The sequence below is a fragment of the Simochromis diagramma genome, unplaced genomic scaffold (genome assembly GCF_900408965.1).
Source record: "Simochromis diagramma unplaced genomic scaffold, fSimDia1.1 OVJJ01000816.1, whole genome shotgun sequence".
Taxonomy (NCBI): Eukaryota; Metazoa; Chordata; class Actinopteri; order Cichliformes; family Cichlidae; genus Simochromis; species Simochromis diagramma.
The window spans coordinates 19,888,480-19,904,589 of NW_024386908.1; the positions used below are offsets into that span (position 1 = coordinate 19,888,480).

General features: G+C 43.6%; 1 protein-coding gene across 1 annotated transcript; it reads right to left on the reverse strand.

The window, feature by feature from the left end:
• Nucleotides 1-1,664: 1,664 nt before the first annotated feature.
• Nucleotides 1,665-12,644, reverse strand: LOC120736026 (NLR family CARD domain-containing protein 3-like). The gene is made up of 5 exons (XM_040035955.1): nucleotides 11,693-12,644; nucleotides 10,845-11,018; nucleotides 9,826-9,999; nucleotides 3,627-3,805; nucleotides 1,665-2,821 (listed from the first exon to the last, which is right to left on the reverse strand). The coding sequence occupies exons 1-4, from the start codon at nucleotides 12,631-12,633 to the stop codon at nucleotides 3,628-3,630; spliced, it is 1,467 nt and encodes a 488-aa protein (XP_039891889.1). The 5' UTR covers nucleotides 12,634-12,644; the 3' UTR covers nucleotides 1,665-2,821; nucleotide 3,627.
• Between the last annotated feature and the right edge of the window lie 3,466 nt (nucleotides 12,645-16,110).

Sequence of the window (16,110 nt, forward strand, 5' to 3'; positions counted from 1 at the left end):
GAATTTGAAAACGCTCACAAAGAGCTTGTGAATACAGTAAAGGCATATCAGGACTGGGATTAACAACAGAATTAAAAATTTTAAATAGCATACGGGGGTTGTGACAATTAGCCAAAATGACTTTGGAAAGAAAAGATGCCTTAGCCATTCTAGCAGCAGTTTGAAACTGTGAGCGGCTGGTCCGTAACATATCATAAGAAACCTGAAGTTTATCTTTTTTCCACCTCCTCTCATCACGGCGACAGACACGTCGTAAGGCACGTGTAGTGTCGTTTAGCCAGCAATGAGAGTAGGTTCTAGGGCGCTTCATTTTGATGGGAGCAACAGAATCAAGAATAAAAGAACAAACAGATAACAGGATATTAGCACAACCATCAACCGAACAGAGAGAACAGTCGTCAGGTACAGTCAAATCAGAGGTAGATGAAAATAATAACGCCAAAACACAGACTTAACAATGTGGTGTATGCTGTACAGTGCAGCGAGGAATGCCCAGACCCCTACATTGGAGAGACCAAACAGCCACTTCACAAGCGCATGGCACAACATAGAAGAGCCACCTCCACAGGACAAGACTCAGCAGTCCATCTGCATCTTAAGGATAAAGGACACTCTTTCGAGGATGCCAATGTTCACATTTTGGACAGAGAGGACAGATGGTTTGAAAGAGGAGTGAAAGAAGCCATCTATGTCCACTGTGAGCGACCATCTTTGAACAGAGGCGGTGGTTTACGACACCAACTCTCTGCCATCTATAATCCAGTTTTGAGATCCCTTCCCAGACGCCTTAACGCCCACTCACATCCTGGGCCATCTGATCTCAGGAATTCGCATGATAAGGTGGGGCCAGGTTTCACAATGAACTCACCCGAAACTCTGGCTGATTGGGACCCACACCCAGTTTCGCACCTTGGCTCAGGCGATTAGAGGATCATCAGGGGGTCCTTTTGTCCCTCTGTGGGGGGAAACTCCCACTAGGTTTATATCTGGAACTCTCCACCATTTGACCTTAGAACTGAAGAAGCTTGTCGGATGAGAGGTGAAACATCTTCAAGTAACTTAAAGAAGTCCAGACGCTTTTCTTTGCAAGCTCCTTTGACTACGATGACCTGGATGACTGAGAACCTTCACAGACATATACAATAGGATAAAAATAGAATACAAATGCTATATACAACTGAGTAAAAATACAACTTTGTCAAAAAAGAGTATTGCACTTAGTCTTATTGCACATGTGTGGGTTTGTGTGTGTTTGATCAGCAGCAAAAGTCTTTGTTGTGGAGTCTGACAGCAGTGGGGAGGAAAGACCTGCAAAATCTCTCCGTCCCACATCGTGGGTGCAGCAGCCTGCCACTGAAGGAGCTCCTCAGTACTGTCAGAGTCTCCAGCATGGGGTGGGAGAGGTTGTCCAACAGGAATGACAGCTTAGCCACCATTCTCCTGTCACTCACCACCTCCACTGGGTCCAGAGCGCATCCTAGAACAGAGCTGGCCCTGCGGATCAGCCAGTTCAGTCTCTTCCTATCCCAGCAGAGATGTTGCCACCCCAGCAAACCACACCATAAAAGATGGCTGAGGCCACCACAGAGTCATAGAAGGTCTTCAGGAGTGGGCTCTTCACTCCAAAAGACCTGAGTCTCCGCAGCAGGTACAGCCTGCTCTGCCCTTACCTGTAGAGGGCGTCTGAATTATGAGTCCAGTCCAGTTTGTTGTTCAGATGAACACCAAGGTACCTGTAGCTGTCCACAGCCTCAATGTCCATACCTTAAAAGCCTAGATAAAAGCCTCTTATTCCTGTCATAGGGGGACACAAATATAACCCTGTCCTGATTAAAGAATGGTCATTGCGCACGGAGAGTGCCCGCATGAGATATAAAGTGAACATTAACCGCAGTTCTCAATCATTCCACAGGGTGATATTACAACATAAAGAAACAGTGATAAGCAGACACTTTGCAAGGGTTGACAGCCAACTAAGCTGCCTCTGCACTGTATACATAGTTGTAAATGCTGTTCTGTAAATGTCCTAAGCAGACATGATCTGTAATTTAATTCTGGCTGCATAATATCCGTGAATAAAAAGATGAAATAAAATACAGATTGAGTAGGTGCGTGAGTGTGAAACAGAAGGGGTGGAGGACTCTCTGTGTGTACAAGGACAGAACAGTTCAAATACACTAATGATCCAGAGGGACACACAGGGGTGATGCTGGACTCTACATCATGTCTGACAGTGGAGTTGTTCACAGAGCAGTTCACTCTGCAGCACTGAAAATCATCTGCACATCGTCCCATTCATCTGTCAGACACTGAAGAATGAGTCCTTCCACTATAACAGAATTGATATGTGAATCAAGTGTTTCCATAGGGACTCTTCATCAGCCGTCAGTCAGTAAGACAGCACATCCAGTGCAGAGAGCAGGAGAGGAGTCGGGGAGGAGCTGTGTAGTGTAGCCAGCTTCCTTTTCAGCTCTGAATGTTGAAAGGAAGTTCAGTCATGTTGGACTGAACTTGGTGAGCTGGATGCTCACACTTGCAGAGATTTTTAGCATCAAACCTGCAGATGTCATTCAAGTCCACAGTGGAAATAAACCACGAGACTCCTGAAACACTTTAGTGATGGATTATCTATGTTCACCTGAAAGAAACAGCTTCTGTGAGGTGATGACTCCTCTGTCAGTCACTTCTGGATGAAGCTCTGCTCTCCACTCAACCTCCCAGTAACATGGCCCAGTCAGAGCAATGCTACTTCAACATCATCAAGACACAGCTTATCCTCTCTTGGCACACACGCTGTCTTGTTTACCAAAATGACTTCACTCTGCAGAAAAAAACAAAATATTTTCTAACTGATTGTTTACAGATATTGACAGTCATCACCATCTCCTGTCTGTCAGTAATGCAGAATGTCCAATATCAAGCAGGGACCTGATTAATGTTCAGAGCAAGAGTGGACCATTTCCTGTTGTTCCACTAAAACAGAGTCTTCATGTGTTCATAATAGGGCTGTCAACATTAATGCGGATTAATCCGTCATCACGATTAACGTGATTAAAATATTTAACACAATTAACCCATCTGGAATAACTCAAAATCCCTGAAATGTCTCTGTCAATGCATTTCAGGCAGTTTCTCCAAAGTTTGTCCATTCTGCACTCCAGATAGGTTAAACGTGTTAAAATTTTAAGCTCATTAACCGTGATGATACGTTAACATTGACAGCCCTAGTTCATAAACATATCTGATTCTGAAATATCAGCTGACTAATAAACATGGATGCTGTTACTGAACTGAAAGCACTGACAAGACAGATGTATAAATATGTTTCCTGGAACTTGGCAGAACTTGTGCTCTCTATGAGTATTAAATGGTTACTAAATGCAATTTTGGTTCTCTGAAATAAGAGCCACTGATTTGCAGGCTTTAGTCAGAGTGATTCCAGAACTGTGACAGAGATGAAACTGACAAGTTGTATAGTGTTGAAAAAACAAGCAATGGCTTGGACATGTGCAGAGGATAGTGGATATATTGGAGGCTTCAGGTTTGCAGGAAACACTGGGTCTTTGCTTTCATAAAACTCTGTTTAGGAAAATATTACTGGAGCACCACTCCAACCTTCTACTGACCTCAGATCCTAAGATCCAGTCTACAATGTGGACTCTTCAGAAGCTCAAACAGCTGCTGCACATCTAAATTCTGCAACTTGTTGTAGCTCAGGTCAAGATGTTTCATATGAGAGGGGTTGGACTTGAGAGCAGAGACCAGAGCAGCACAGCTGATCACTGACAAACCGCAACGATACAATCTGAATAAAAAGTAAAACATATAAATAAAATCATTTATAATCTAATCAGATCTCCTGAGTCAACCTATAACCTGTATGCCCAGTTGTAAGTGGCTATTGTATAAGAATCCTCCCAAAACTCTGTAATTATTAAATTACCAAATGTATGGTGCATAGATGTGAAAACACTCTAAGTATGTTATCACTGCTGACGTAAAATTGAAGAGGGTGAGCAGAAGTCACATGCTTCTAATCAAATACGTTTGATTAACTGATTATCAGTTTGTGGTGTCATGAAGTACTGTGCTTCAAGTTTTGGACCCAGTATATAGGACACAGGGGACACGGTTCAAATACATAGGCAGCTGTATTGCTGGAACTCAAAGGAACAAAATACCAAAATACAAAACTGGGGCAAGGCAAGAGCCGAGGAAATTCGAACACACAAGGCACACAGCATGAAGGAGGGCACGACAATAAACAGAGGGAGACACGAGATAATGAGGGAGGATGAAATAGGTGGCAGGACAATTGGGATCAATCAGAAGACACTGGAAGTAAATCTGAATTTTAAAAAAGGGACAAAAAAAACTGTCAAAATAAAACAGGAAATAACTAACAGGGAGACACAGACACAACCCTACAAACTTGACACAAGAACAGAAAGGTAAACAAGCATGGACCAGACCAGACCGACTTTACAAATGAGATACTAAGGACAAAACACAGAGACAAGACTAAGACAGAAAAGACACGTAAGGGAACAAACACCATAAAGCTAGCAAAAAAAATAAAAAAATAAAAATGGTCAACTCAGCTTTTACAGGTCAGTGTGTGTGTGTGTGTGTGTGTGTGTGTGTGTGTGTGTGTGTGTGTGCTGATCAATCAGTGTTAATGGGGGATGTGTTTTAAGATGGCGCCTGTGTGTTTGGCATGCTGTCAACCACTCCTTTTTATTTGTTTGATTTTATTGTTTTTAGCTAATGTTGTGCAACATGTCAGTTCAACACTGTCGTATGATCGCCAGACTTTATTGGAAATCGGCTTATCCACCAAAGTTTCAGTTTGGTTTGGTAAAGATAGCCAGGGTTTTCTGCCTCCCTACCTGGAAGCAGTACCATTGCGCTGGCATCCCCTACCACTGCCACCAGATATGCGGAAACGACGCAGGAGACGGGGTACCCGTGGAGGTCGCCTCTTTAAGCTGAGAATTCGGATTTCTTAGCTTCCTCACGATCTACGCTCTGTTCGTCAATCTTTTCCACGACTCTTGGTACCATCGCGTGCACTGGATCCTGTGGATTCCTGGTTGGTCTCCATTGTCGGCTCTATCGGGAGCAGCCCTGTTAAATCATTCCCTCTTCGGCATCTGCGTTGGAGGGGAATGGACCGATCAAACCTTCGATCGGTGGATCTGGTTGTCACTGCCGCGGAGGTCTCCGAACCAGCTCCCCTCAGGTTGGGTTTAATAAATGCCAGATCGGTGGCGAATAAGACCTTCATCCTGAAGGATTTCTTTTCTTCCCATGCATTGGATTTCCTCTGTTTGACTGAAACCTGGAGTTCACCCGGTGAGTTAAGCGTTTTTTCTGAACTGCTGCCCGCCAGCTGTGCTTATTTTAGCGCTCCGAGAGCTTCTGGTTGTGGCGGGGGGTTAGCTGTTGTTTTTAAATCACACTTTGAGTTTAAGCAACTATCCTCATGGACACGCCACACCAGCTTTGAACTTTGCCTGTGTGAACTGGGCCACTCGCCTTCATTGCTGTGTGCAATAGTTTATCGGCCTCCTAAATATAACAAGGAGTTTTTATCTGAGTTTTCGGAGTTTCTCGCTGACTGTGCATCCCGGTATGACCAGGTCCTGCTACTCTGTGATTTTAATATACACGTCTGTTGCCCAGGGAAGCCCCTGGCTAAGGAATTCATGGACCTGGTGAACTCTTTTAATCTTGTTCAATCTGTTAAAGGTGCCACTCAAGAACGTGGTCACACATTGGATTTGGTGTTATCATATGGGTTATCTGTCTGTAACTTACATGTGGAGGATGCTGTATTCTCTGACCATATGCCCATTTTATTTGACGTTGTTCCTCTTAGTCCTGTTGTTAAACGGGCTGCACCTATGCGATGCTATCGTACCTTCGGCTCAGATACTGCTGAGGATTTTTCAACACTATTTGAACAACTTGTGTCCAGTCCCTCTGAGTCGTCCTCCGTAGATGGATTACTCTCTCATCTGGAGATGTGAAAGACGATGGAAAAAGGACAGGCTGTGCGTTTCTCTGGAAGCTCTTAAGACGAGTTGGAAAGCTTATCAGAGGGCAGTAAAGACCGCCAAAAACTCCTATTTTTCACAACTTATTGCTGTTAATTCACATAACCCTTGTGTTCTGTATAATACCATTAATTCTGTACTGAATGCAGAGGATCATGTTCTTTTGCAATCTTCTGAGGTTACGTGTAAGAGGTTTCTTAATTTCTTTGTGGATAAGGTTGCCAGTTTGAGGCCCTCCACTTTATCTTCTGTTGGCCCGGCTGTGCATGTTCCCTGTTTAAATTTGCTTATTGCTTTCCAACCGATTGTTCTACCTGAACTAGAGAAGCTTGTGTTAAGTGCTAAACCGTGTGGTTCTCTGAATGATGTCGTTCCACCCCGTTTTCTGAAAGAGGTGTTTCCTACTGTTGGACCACATATTTTAAACATAATCAATACCAGCCTCTTGTCAGGTCAAGTACCAAGTGAGTTTAAGCATGCAGTTATTCATCCCTTACTTAAGAAGCCAGGCTCAGATATTTCAGTAATGTCAAATTTTAAACCCATCTCTAAACTTCCTTTTCTGAGTAAGATCTTGGAAAAGGTTGTTCACACTCAGCTGATGGATTATCCAAACAACTCTCATATGTTTGAAGTTTTTCAGTCCGGCTTTAGGACGTTTCATAGCACAGAGACAACTCTCATAAAGGTTATGAACGATATTCTGGTAGCGACGGACTGTGGTAAACACGTAGTGCTTATACTACTAGATATGACTGCTGCATTTGACACAGTGGATCACGACCTGCTGATCTCTCGTTTACAGCATTGTGTGGGCATTTCTGGCTTTGCACTCCTGTGGATAAAATCATACCTCTCAAACAGGAGCTTCTGTGTTAAGTTGGGCTCGTCATCATCCTCTGTGGCCCCTCTGCCATGGGGTGTACCACAGGGATCTATTCTTGGGCCATTACTGTTTTCATTGTATCTCCTGCCACTGGGTGCGATCTTTCGTAAACATAAAGTTTCATTTCATCTATATGCTGATGATTGCCAGCTTTATTTTCCTTTCAGTCATTCTGATAGCTCCCAAATTAGACTCCTGCTTGATTGCCTTAGTGATGTTAAGTCATGGATGGCTCAAAACTTTTTAAATTTTAACTAACGTAAAATGGAAGTAATTCTGTTTGGCCCGAATCGTTCCTCTGATATCCCTGATGTTGACCTTGCTGCTCTGACCCCTCACCTGAAGAGCTCGATTACCAATCTTGGGTTAAAAATCGACTCTGCACTTACCTTTGATGGCCACATGAATGGGGTGGTGAAATTGTCATTCTATCAACTCAGGCGTCTGTCGAAGGTTAAACCTTTTCTTTCAAGGCGTGACTTGGAGACTGTTATCCACGCTTTTATAACCTCACGCTTGGATTATTGTAACTCCCTTTTAATAGGGGTTGGACCGGGCACTCTGACACGCCTGCAACTAGTACAGAATGCTGCGGCACGGTTTTTATCTGGTAAAAGGAAATTTGAGCACATTACTCCAGTTCTGGCCTCCCTGCACTGGCTTCCAATTGAATTTAGGATTCATTTTAAAGTTCTTTTATTGGTTTTTAAATCTTTAAATGGTCTGGCACCTGCGTATCTGTCTGATTTGCTGAAGCCCTATGTCCCCACTCGTTCGCTCCGGTCAGCTGAGCAGCCGTTGCTCTCAGTCCCCAAATCACGGTTGAAACTGAGAGGAGACCGAACGTTCTCTATTGTGGCTCCTAAGCTTTGGAATAATCTTCCTCTTCACATTAAGCAATCGACATCAGTGATGGCTTTTAAATCCAGATTGAAAACGCATTTTTATTCACTGGCTTTTGATTCAGTGGTTGACTGACTTGTATCTTATTGTTTTTGCTATGTTTATTATTTTATCGTATTTATTATTCTTATGGTATCTATTATGTTTCTGTTGTTCAGCACTTTGGTCAGCCTTGTGTGTTTTTAAAGTGCTATATAAATAAACGATGATGATGATGATGATGATGATGATGATGATGATGATGATGAAATTATCAGACACTACTGTGATGTTACACTGAATGAAATAAAATAAATGCTAGCATTTCACCGGACATCCTCAAAATATATTAGAATACATTGTGAAAAGAAAAAAATTTCAGATCATACAGGGAGTGCAGAATTATTAGGCAAGTTGTAGTTTTGAGGAATAATTTTATTATTGAACAACAACCATGTTCTCAATGAACCCAAAAAACTCATTAATATCAAAGCTGAATGTTTTTGGAAGTAGTTTTTAGTTTGTTTTTAGTTTTAGCTATTTTAGGGGGATATCTGTGTGTGCAGGTGACTATTACTGTGCATAATTATTAGGTAACTTAACAAAAAACAAATATATACCCATTTCAATTATTTATTTTTACCAGTGAAACCAATATAACATCTCCACATTCACAAATATACATTTCTGACATTCAAAAACAAAACAAAAACAAATCAGCGACCAATATAGCCACCTTTCTTTGCAAGGACACTCAAAAGCCTGCCATCCATGGATTCTGTCAGTGTTTTGATCTGTTCACCATCAACATTACGTGCAGCAGCAACCACAGCCTCCCAGACACTGTTCAGAGAGGTGTACTGTTTTCCCTCCTTGTAAATCTCACATTTGGTAATGGACCACAGGTTCTCAATGGGGTTCAGATCAGGTGAACAAGGAGGCCATGTCATTAGTTTTTCTTCTTTTATACCCTTTCTTGCCAGCCATGCTGTGGAGTACTTGGACGCGTGTGATGGAGCATTGTCCTGCATGTCCTCCATGTTTTTCTTGGAGGATGCAGACTTCTTCCTGTACCACTGCTTGAAGAAGGTGTCTTCCAGAAACTGGCAGTAGGACTGGGAGTTGAGCTTGACTCCATCCTCAACCCAAAAAGGCCCCACAAGCTCATCTTTGATGATACCAGCCCAAACCAGTACTCCACCTCCACCTTGCTGGCGTCTGAGTCAGACTGGAGCTCTCTGCCCTTTACCAATCCAGCCACAGGCCCATCCATCTGGCCCATCAAGACTCACTCTCATTTCATCAGTCCATAAAACCTTAGAAGAATCAGTCTTGAGATATTTCTTGGCCCAGTCTTGACGTTTCAGCTTGTGTGTCTTGTTCAGTGGTGGTCGTCTTTCAGCCTTTCTTACCTTGGCCATGTCTCTGAGTATTGCACACCTTGTGTTTTTGGGCCCTCCAGTGATGTTGCATCTCTGAAATATGGCCAAACTGGTGGCAAGTGGCATCTTGGCAGCTGCACGCTTGACTTTTCTCAGTTCATGGGCAGTTATTTTGCGCCTTGGTTTTTCCACACGCTTCTTGCGACCCTGTTGACTATTTTGAATGAAACGCTTGATTGTTCGATGATCACACTTCAGAAGCTTTGCAATTTTGAGACTGCTGCATCCCTCTGCAAGATATCTCACTATTTTTGACTTTTCTGAGCCTGTCAAGTCCTTCTTTTGACCCATTTTGCCAAAGGAAAGGAAGTTGCCTAATAATTATGCACACCTGATATAGGGTGTTGATGTCATTAGACCACACCCCTTCTCATTACAGAGATGCACATCACCTAATATGCTTAATTGGTAGTAGGCTTTCGAGCCTATACAGCTTGGAGTAAGACAACATGCATGAAGAGGATCATGTGGACAAAATACTCATTTGCCTAATAATTCTGCACTCCCTGTATATTGGGAGCGAAAGGGTGAGTGAGAGAGAGGTAAGTAAACTGACCTCAGAGTCTCCAATCTGCAGTGTGGACTCTGAAGAAAATCACACAAGTGTTTCACTCCTGAATCTTGCAGCTTGTTGAGACTCAAGTCCAAATATTTCAGATGGGAGTGGTTGGACTTGAGAGCAGACACCAGAGCAGCACAGCTGACGTCTGACAAACTGCAATCCCATAAACTGAATAAAGAATTATTTATAATCCAATCAGATGTGTTTAAGTGTTAAATGTGCATCTCAACATTAGTACGTGCTGATGAACAAACCTATCTCTAAAACGAGTAGTGACTTGGTCTGTGTTGTTAGTTCTATCATTGTGTATAATTATCGTCACACACATGATGAGCCAATTTTGAAGGTATTTCACATCTGCTACAGGAACAAGTGGTCTTCAGCTGTTTCTTGTCATTTTTTCTGTGTGTATGTGTGTGTGTGTCCTGGAATTGCAAAACTCAATTCAATTATGCACCTATGCACCTACATCCACTAAAATTCAAGTCCTGGACACCCAAACCTCAAGGCTCATATAATTGGCATTAATTATGGAGCTCCTCCTGGTTCTGTGATGGGACCAAATGTATTTGCATTATGCATGCTTCCCTTAGGCAGTATTATTAGAAGGCATAGAATACATTTGCATTGCTATGTTGGGGTGATACTCAACTTTATCTGTCTATCTGTCAACAAAAACAGACAAACACACCAATTAATTAAACTGAAGAAATGTAAAGCTATAAGGACCTGGATCACCTCCAATTTACTGCTTCTAAATTAAGATAAAACTGTGGTTATTGTATGTGGGCCTAAAAATCATAGGAACATGTTTTCAAGTTTTTCATTCAGTGGGAATGAAACACATATTGTGATGACTCTATGGGTCTTCATATTTTAATGTAAAACAGCTTGAGTTCACTATTGTTGTGATCTGGCACTATGTAAATAAAACATAATTGAAATTAAATTGAATATTGACATTCAAATTATTACAATATGTTCAAAATAAAAAACAGTCTTGATGAACTGACCTTAGAGTCTCCAGCCTACAGTTTGCACTCTCTAGACCAGTAAACAGCTGCTTCAAAGCTGAATCAGGGAGTTTGGCTCCACTCAGGTCTAGCCCTGTTAGATGGGAGGGACTGGACTTCAGAGCTGATGCGACAATTTCACAGTGACTTTCTGAGAGTTCACAGCTAGAAAGCCTGTGATGGAAAATATATCACCACACATGTTATAAAGTGGACAAATGAGTTTTCCTCCATTTGATGAGAAACACTTGAAAAATTTCCAGCTTCATCTACATAGTGGAACATTTAGAGTCTGTTGTCCAAACAGTATAGAAATTAAACTAAAATTAAACTAACTGAACATCATCAGATTCAATATTAGCACAATTTAAAATTGCTGTAACTGAACCATTACTTAAAATCAGTTACTTATTCCGCTTGTGGTAGCTAACTATATTTTGAATTTGAAAGACAGAGATCCTCTCTACTTTTAAGACTAGCCTTTAAAATGTACTTTTTGTATTGCAAGGGCTGGATGAGGTGGCCCTGAACCATCACTTTGTTATTCTTCTATCATCTCATGCTGGGAATTTTCCATAATGAACTCTTTTGCAAGCGCCTGGGTATGAGATAGGCCACCATGAACTACTCAAAGATGCAAGTAGGTCAGACAATGTAAGACTGACAGTGGCAATGTGGCTATTCTAGCAGACAGGAAATCAGACAGAATGACCATGAGAAGCTAGAAAAGTACTGTCAAAAGATCTTGTCAATTTCTGCAGGATGAGTCTTTCTCTCATGTAATCAGTACTTTACAACATAGATTTGAGCACAAATTATTTTTTGATGATAACTATATCTGGTCTTACCGTGCCTTTCTGCAGTTTCTTATAGCTGGAATAAGTCTTCGTTGTCCCTCCTTTGATGTATTATACTTATTCAGGTCCAGGTCATCCAGAACCTCCTCTGACATCTGGAGCATGTAGGCCAGAGCTGAGCAATGGATGTCAGATAGTTCCTTCTCTGATCTGTTTTCTGATTTCAGGAACTCTTGGATCTCCTGATGTACTGAGAAGTCATTCATCTCCATCAAACAATGAAAGATGTTGATACTTCTATCAGGAGAGATTTTATCACTCTTCATCTTCTTCAGATTATTGATGACTCTCTGGATGATTTCTGGACTGTACTCCATCTTATTGAGCAGACCTCCTAAGAGTCTCTGGTTGTAGTCTAGTGACAGGCCATGAAGAAAGCGGACAAATAGATCCAGTTGGCCATTCTTACTTTGGAGAGATTTCTGCATGACAGTGGAAAGAAAGTCCTCTTGAAAATAGATGGGCATACCATCATCAAAATCATCAGTAAATAAATCTGGAAAATCATTTCTCAGAAACTTCTCCAGCACCTCTTCCTTCCTGTTGCTGTAACAGTGGAACATGTAGACAGCAGCCAGAAACTCCTGAATGCTCAGATGAACAAAGCAGTAGACTGGTTTCTTGAAGATCGCACACTCTCTTTTGAAGATCTCTGTACAAATGCCTGAGTACACTGAGGCCTCTGTGATATTCAGACCACACTGCTCCAGGTCTTCTTGGTAAAATAGGATGTTTCCTTTCTCCAGATGTTCAAAGGCCAGCCTCCCCAGCTTCAGGAGAACATCCCTGTCAGCCTGCATCAGCTCCTGTGGACTCGTCTCATGTCCCTCATGGTATTTGTGCTTCTTTCTCTTTGTCTGAACGAGCAGGAAGTGTGAGTACATGTCAGTCAGGGTCTTGGGCAGCTCTCCTCTCTCCTCTGTAGTCAACATGTGCTCCAGAACCGTAGCAGTGATCCAGCAGAAGACTGGGATTCTACACATGATGTGGAGGCTCCTGGATGTCTTCATGTGGGAGATGATTCTGCTGGACAGCTCTTCATCACTGAATCTGCTCGTGAAGTACTCCTCCTTCTGGGCGTCAGTGAAACCTCGTACTTCTGTTACCCTGTCAACACATATAGTAGGGATCTGACTGGATGCTGCAGGTCGGGAAGTTATCCAGACGAGAGCCAAGGGAAGCAGATTCCCCTCGATGAGGTTTGTCAGCAGCTCGCTGACTGATGACTTCTGTGTGACATTAGACACAAACTTCCTGTTGGTGAAATCCAATGAAAGTCTGGTTTCATCCAGGCCGTCAAATATGAACAAAAGTTTACAGACAGCGAGCTTCTCTGCTGTGACCTTCTGTAATGCTGGATGGAAAACATGGAGCAGCTCTAGAAGACTGTACTGCTCATCTGTGATCATGTTCAGCTCCCTGAATGAAAGCAGAATCACCACACTGATGTCTTGGTTCTCCAAACCTTCTCCCCAGTCCAGAGTGAACTTCTGTACTGAGAAGGTTTTTCCAATGCCGGCAATGCCATTTGTTAGAACAACTCTAATGGGTCTCTGTTGGTCAGCCAAAGCTTTAAAGATGTCCTGGCACCTGATTGGAGTGTCATTGATGGTCTTGGAAGCTGTCTCCAGCTGCCTCACCTCATGTTGGGTATGAACTTCTTCACTCTGTCCCTCTGTGATGTAAAGTTCAGTGTAGATCCTGTTGAGCAGAGTCCCACTTCCTGTTTCATCACTTCCTTCAGTCACATGTTCACATCTCCTCCTTAGACTGATTTTATGTTCATCTAAAACCTCCTGCAGACCAACATCTGCTAAAAGAAAGAAAAACAATGATGCTAAATAGATAGAAAACTCTTTAATACCCATCACAATAAGAAGTCCAGGCTTTAGATGTTCAGTCGTACTTTGAGCACAACCTCTCTGACTGGCGGTCTGCAGTCTGGACCTGCATCCAAACTGTGGACACAAGGAGTCTCTCCCTTGTCTGCAGAACCAGTGTCTACAATTGGTAGAGACTGGATCCTTCAGGATGTCCTGACACAAAGCACAGTAGGACAGCTGCTCCTCCACACTAACATAACTCTTCTCTCTGTGGACATAAAGGAAAAAATATTCTGACCAGAAAAATACACAGTAAAGTCAGAAATATAAATATAAATATAATTAAAATATAAATATAATTATATAAATATAATTACTCAGTTCAGCAGAAACAGTCTCTTACTTTTTGTCTAAGGTTGCGGGTTCATCACTGAAGTTTGGATTATGCTCTTTGGACCAATCACTCTTCGCAGACACACAGCTAGATTCTGCAGATGATGTGATGTGTATGTGGTGTTGATCTCTGGAAACACAAACAAAGCATAAACAAACTAACCCCCCAAAAACCCTTGTCATTCATGGACATAAAATGTTTTTTGTTGGTTTTTCTTTTTCATGGCAGCTTTTGAGACAGTTTTGGGTTTTGCCATGAAACTAGGCTGAGCAGTCAGGCCACTGTGATTAAGAGAGGATTTAAGAAGTGCTCACTTGTAACTTCCTGATTGCATCACATTCAAAAGCACAGACTATTGACTCAAACATGGGCTGGAGGTAGTCCAACTTTTCCAAAATGGCACATTATTACATCCCATTGCCATAAGGGTTGCTTAGTCTCCCAGGACAGTCTCAAGTGTATGAAGGTCCAGCAGACAGGCAATTAATCTAGGAGTAAGTTAAATAGAGCCGTAGAATGTCCTTACCAAACAATTGTCTCTAACCAAAAAATTAGAAACAGACTTTATGAGGGTGACCTGACGGCCTGACATCCTCTAGTGGGATCTGTGCTTCTTGCCCAGCACCATGAATGATGCTGGTGCAGTGGCTGCTGGGTTCCTCCTGGTCTACAACAATGTCCAACCGCATGTGTCCAGGGTATGCAGCTATTCCTGGAGGAACTGGCTGACCCCCACGGTTGCCTGACCTGAATCTAATAAAATATCTCCTGGACATTGGCAGGGTTGCTGGGTCGGTGACCCAGTGTTTTCAGTTTTGTTCATGTTCAGTTTATTTTGCCACTTCCATGTGCTCACTTCCTGCTTTTCCTGTGTCAGCTCGTCTTGTGTCATTAGCCAGATTATGTTCAGCTGTGTACTCACTGGTCTCTCATTATCATCCTCATCAGTCTGTGTATTTAAGCCCTCTGTTTCTACTCGTTCACTGTCGTGTCATTGATGTTATGTTGTCCTTCCCGTGTGTTCCCTCAGTTCAGTCTGCCATTCAGTTGTCCAGCCAGTCAGTGTCCGTTCACCCACTCCTTATAATAAACCTCACCTACCTGCCAGTCCTGCGTTTGGGTTCCTTCTTCCTCGCCTCCACACAACGCCTGACAGAATGACATGACCCGTGCCACGAAGACACGATTGGAACCCAGCGGACTCGGACCTCTACGAGCGGCAGGAGGTAGCGCTCTCCTTGTGGGCGGAAAAGCTCAAGGAGAGACGGCGGCTCTTCGTGGAGCGAGAGCACGTCTTCGAGGGTACTCGCTTGGCTCTGGGCGGGGCTCGGAGACACCGCGTTCACCCACCTGCTACCTCCCATGCTATGGCAAGCCATTAGTGCCAAAATTCTGGAACATCTGCCGTGGAGTGTGGGCGTTTCACGCCGCGCTTCGGCCGCTCCCTCTCTCGCCACTTCGCTCCTCGCTCACACACCCGCCGCCTCATTCGCCGGACCTCCACCATCGCCACGGCACAGCGGCTACGCCTCCCACCTCGGCTCAACGGAGGCTACCACGCCAGAGGCTCTGCTGTTTACCCCAGCCGCTTCCTCTTCCCGGAGAAAGCGGCGCACACGCCGCCATAAAACGGACTACTTTCAGCCACTCCCGATGGTGAGCTCCAGTGACTGTTTTTCGCACTCGCCATCTGATTATTCACTTAAAACGCACAATAGACTCACTTCTGATTCATGGGGAGTCTCCCTCCTAGACGAGGATGTGGACTGGGAAGAGTTTTTCTGCTCTGCTCCAAAGACTGTAAATAGTGGTGGCAGAAAAACCAGAACAATCCCCAATAAACCTGCCAGTAACACACACACCGTCACTATTTCCACACCCGTTACTCAGCCATTTCCCACCAGCACGGCGGCCCAGATTCGGCCTTCCCCTTCAGCCGTTTCACCTCCTCTGATGGCTAGGGCCCAGTCTACACCAGTAGACACCAGTGCCAGCTCCCAGGAGGAGGGCAGCTGCGACCCAGTCTACCTCCACACTCGCTTCTGTTTCTAAGGTGGGGGTGACTGGTGTCCAGCCACCTCCCGTGCCTGTCCCAGCACCCAGGCTGAGGGCAGCCCGAATCCAACCTGACCATCCCAGAGGCCCAGCCGAGGCTCTCCAGCCAGTGCCCTCATGCTCCAGAGGCTCGGAAG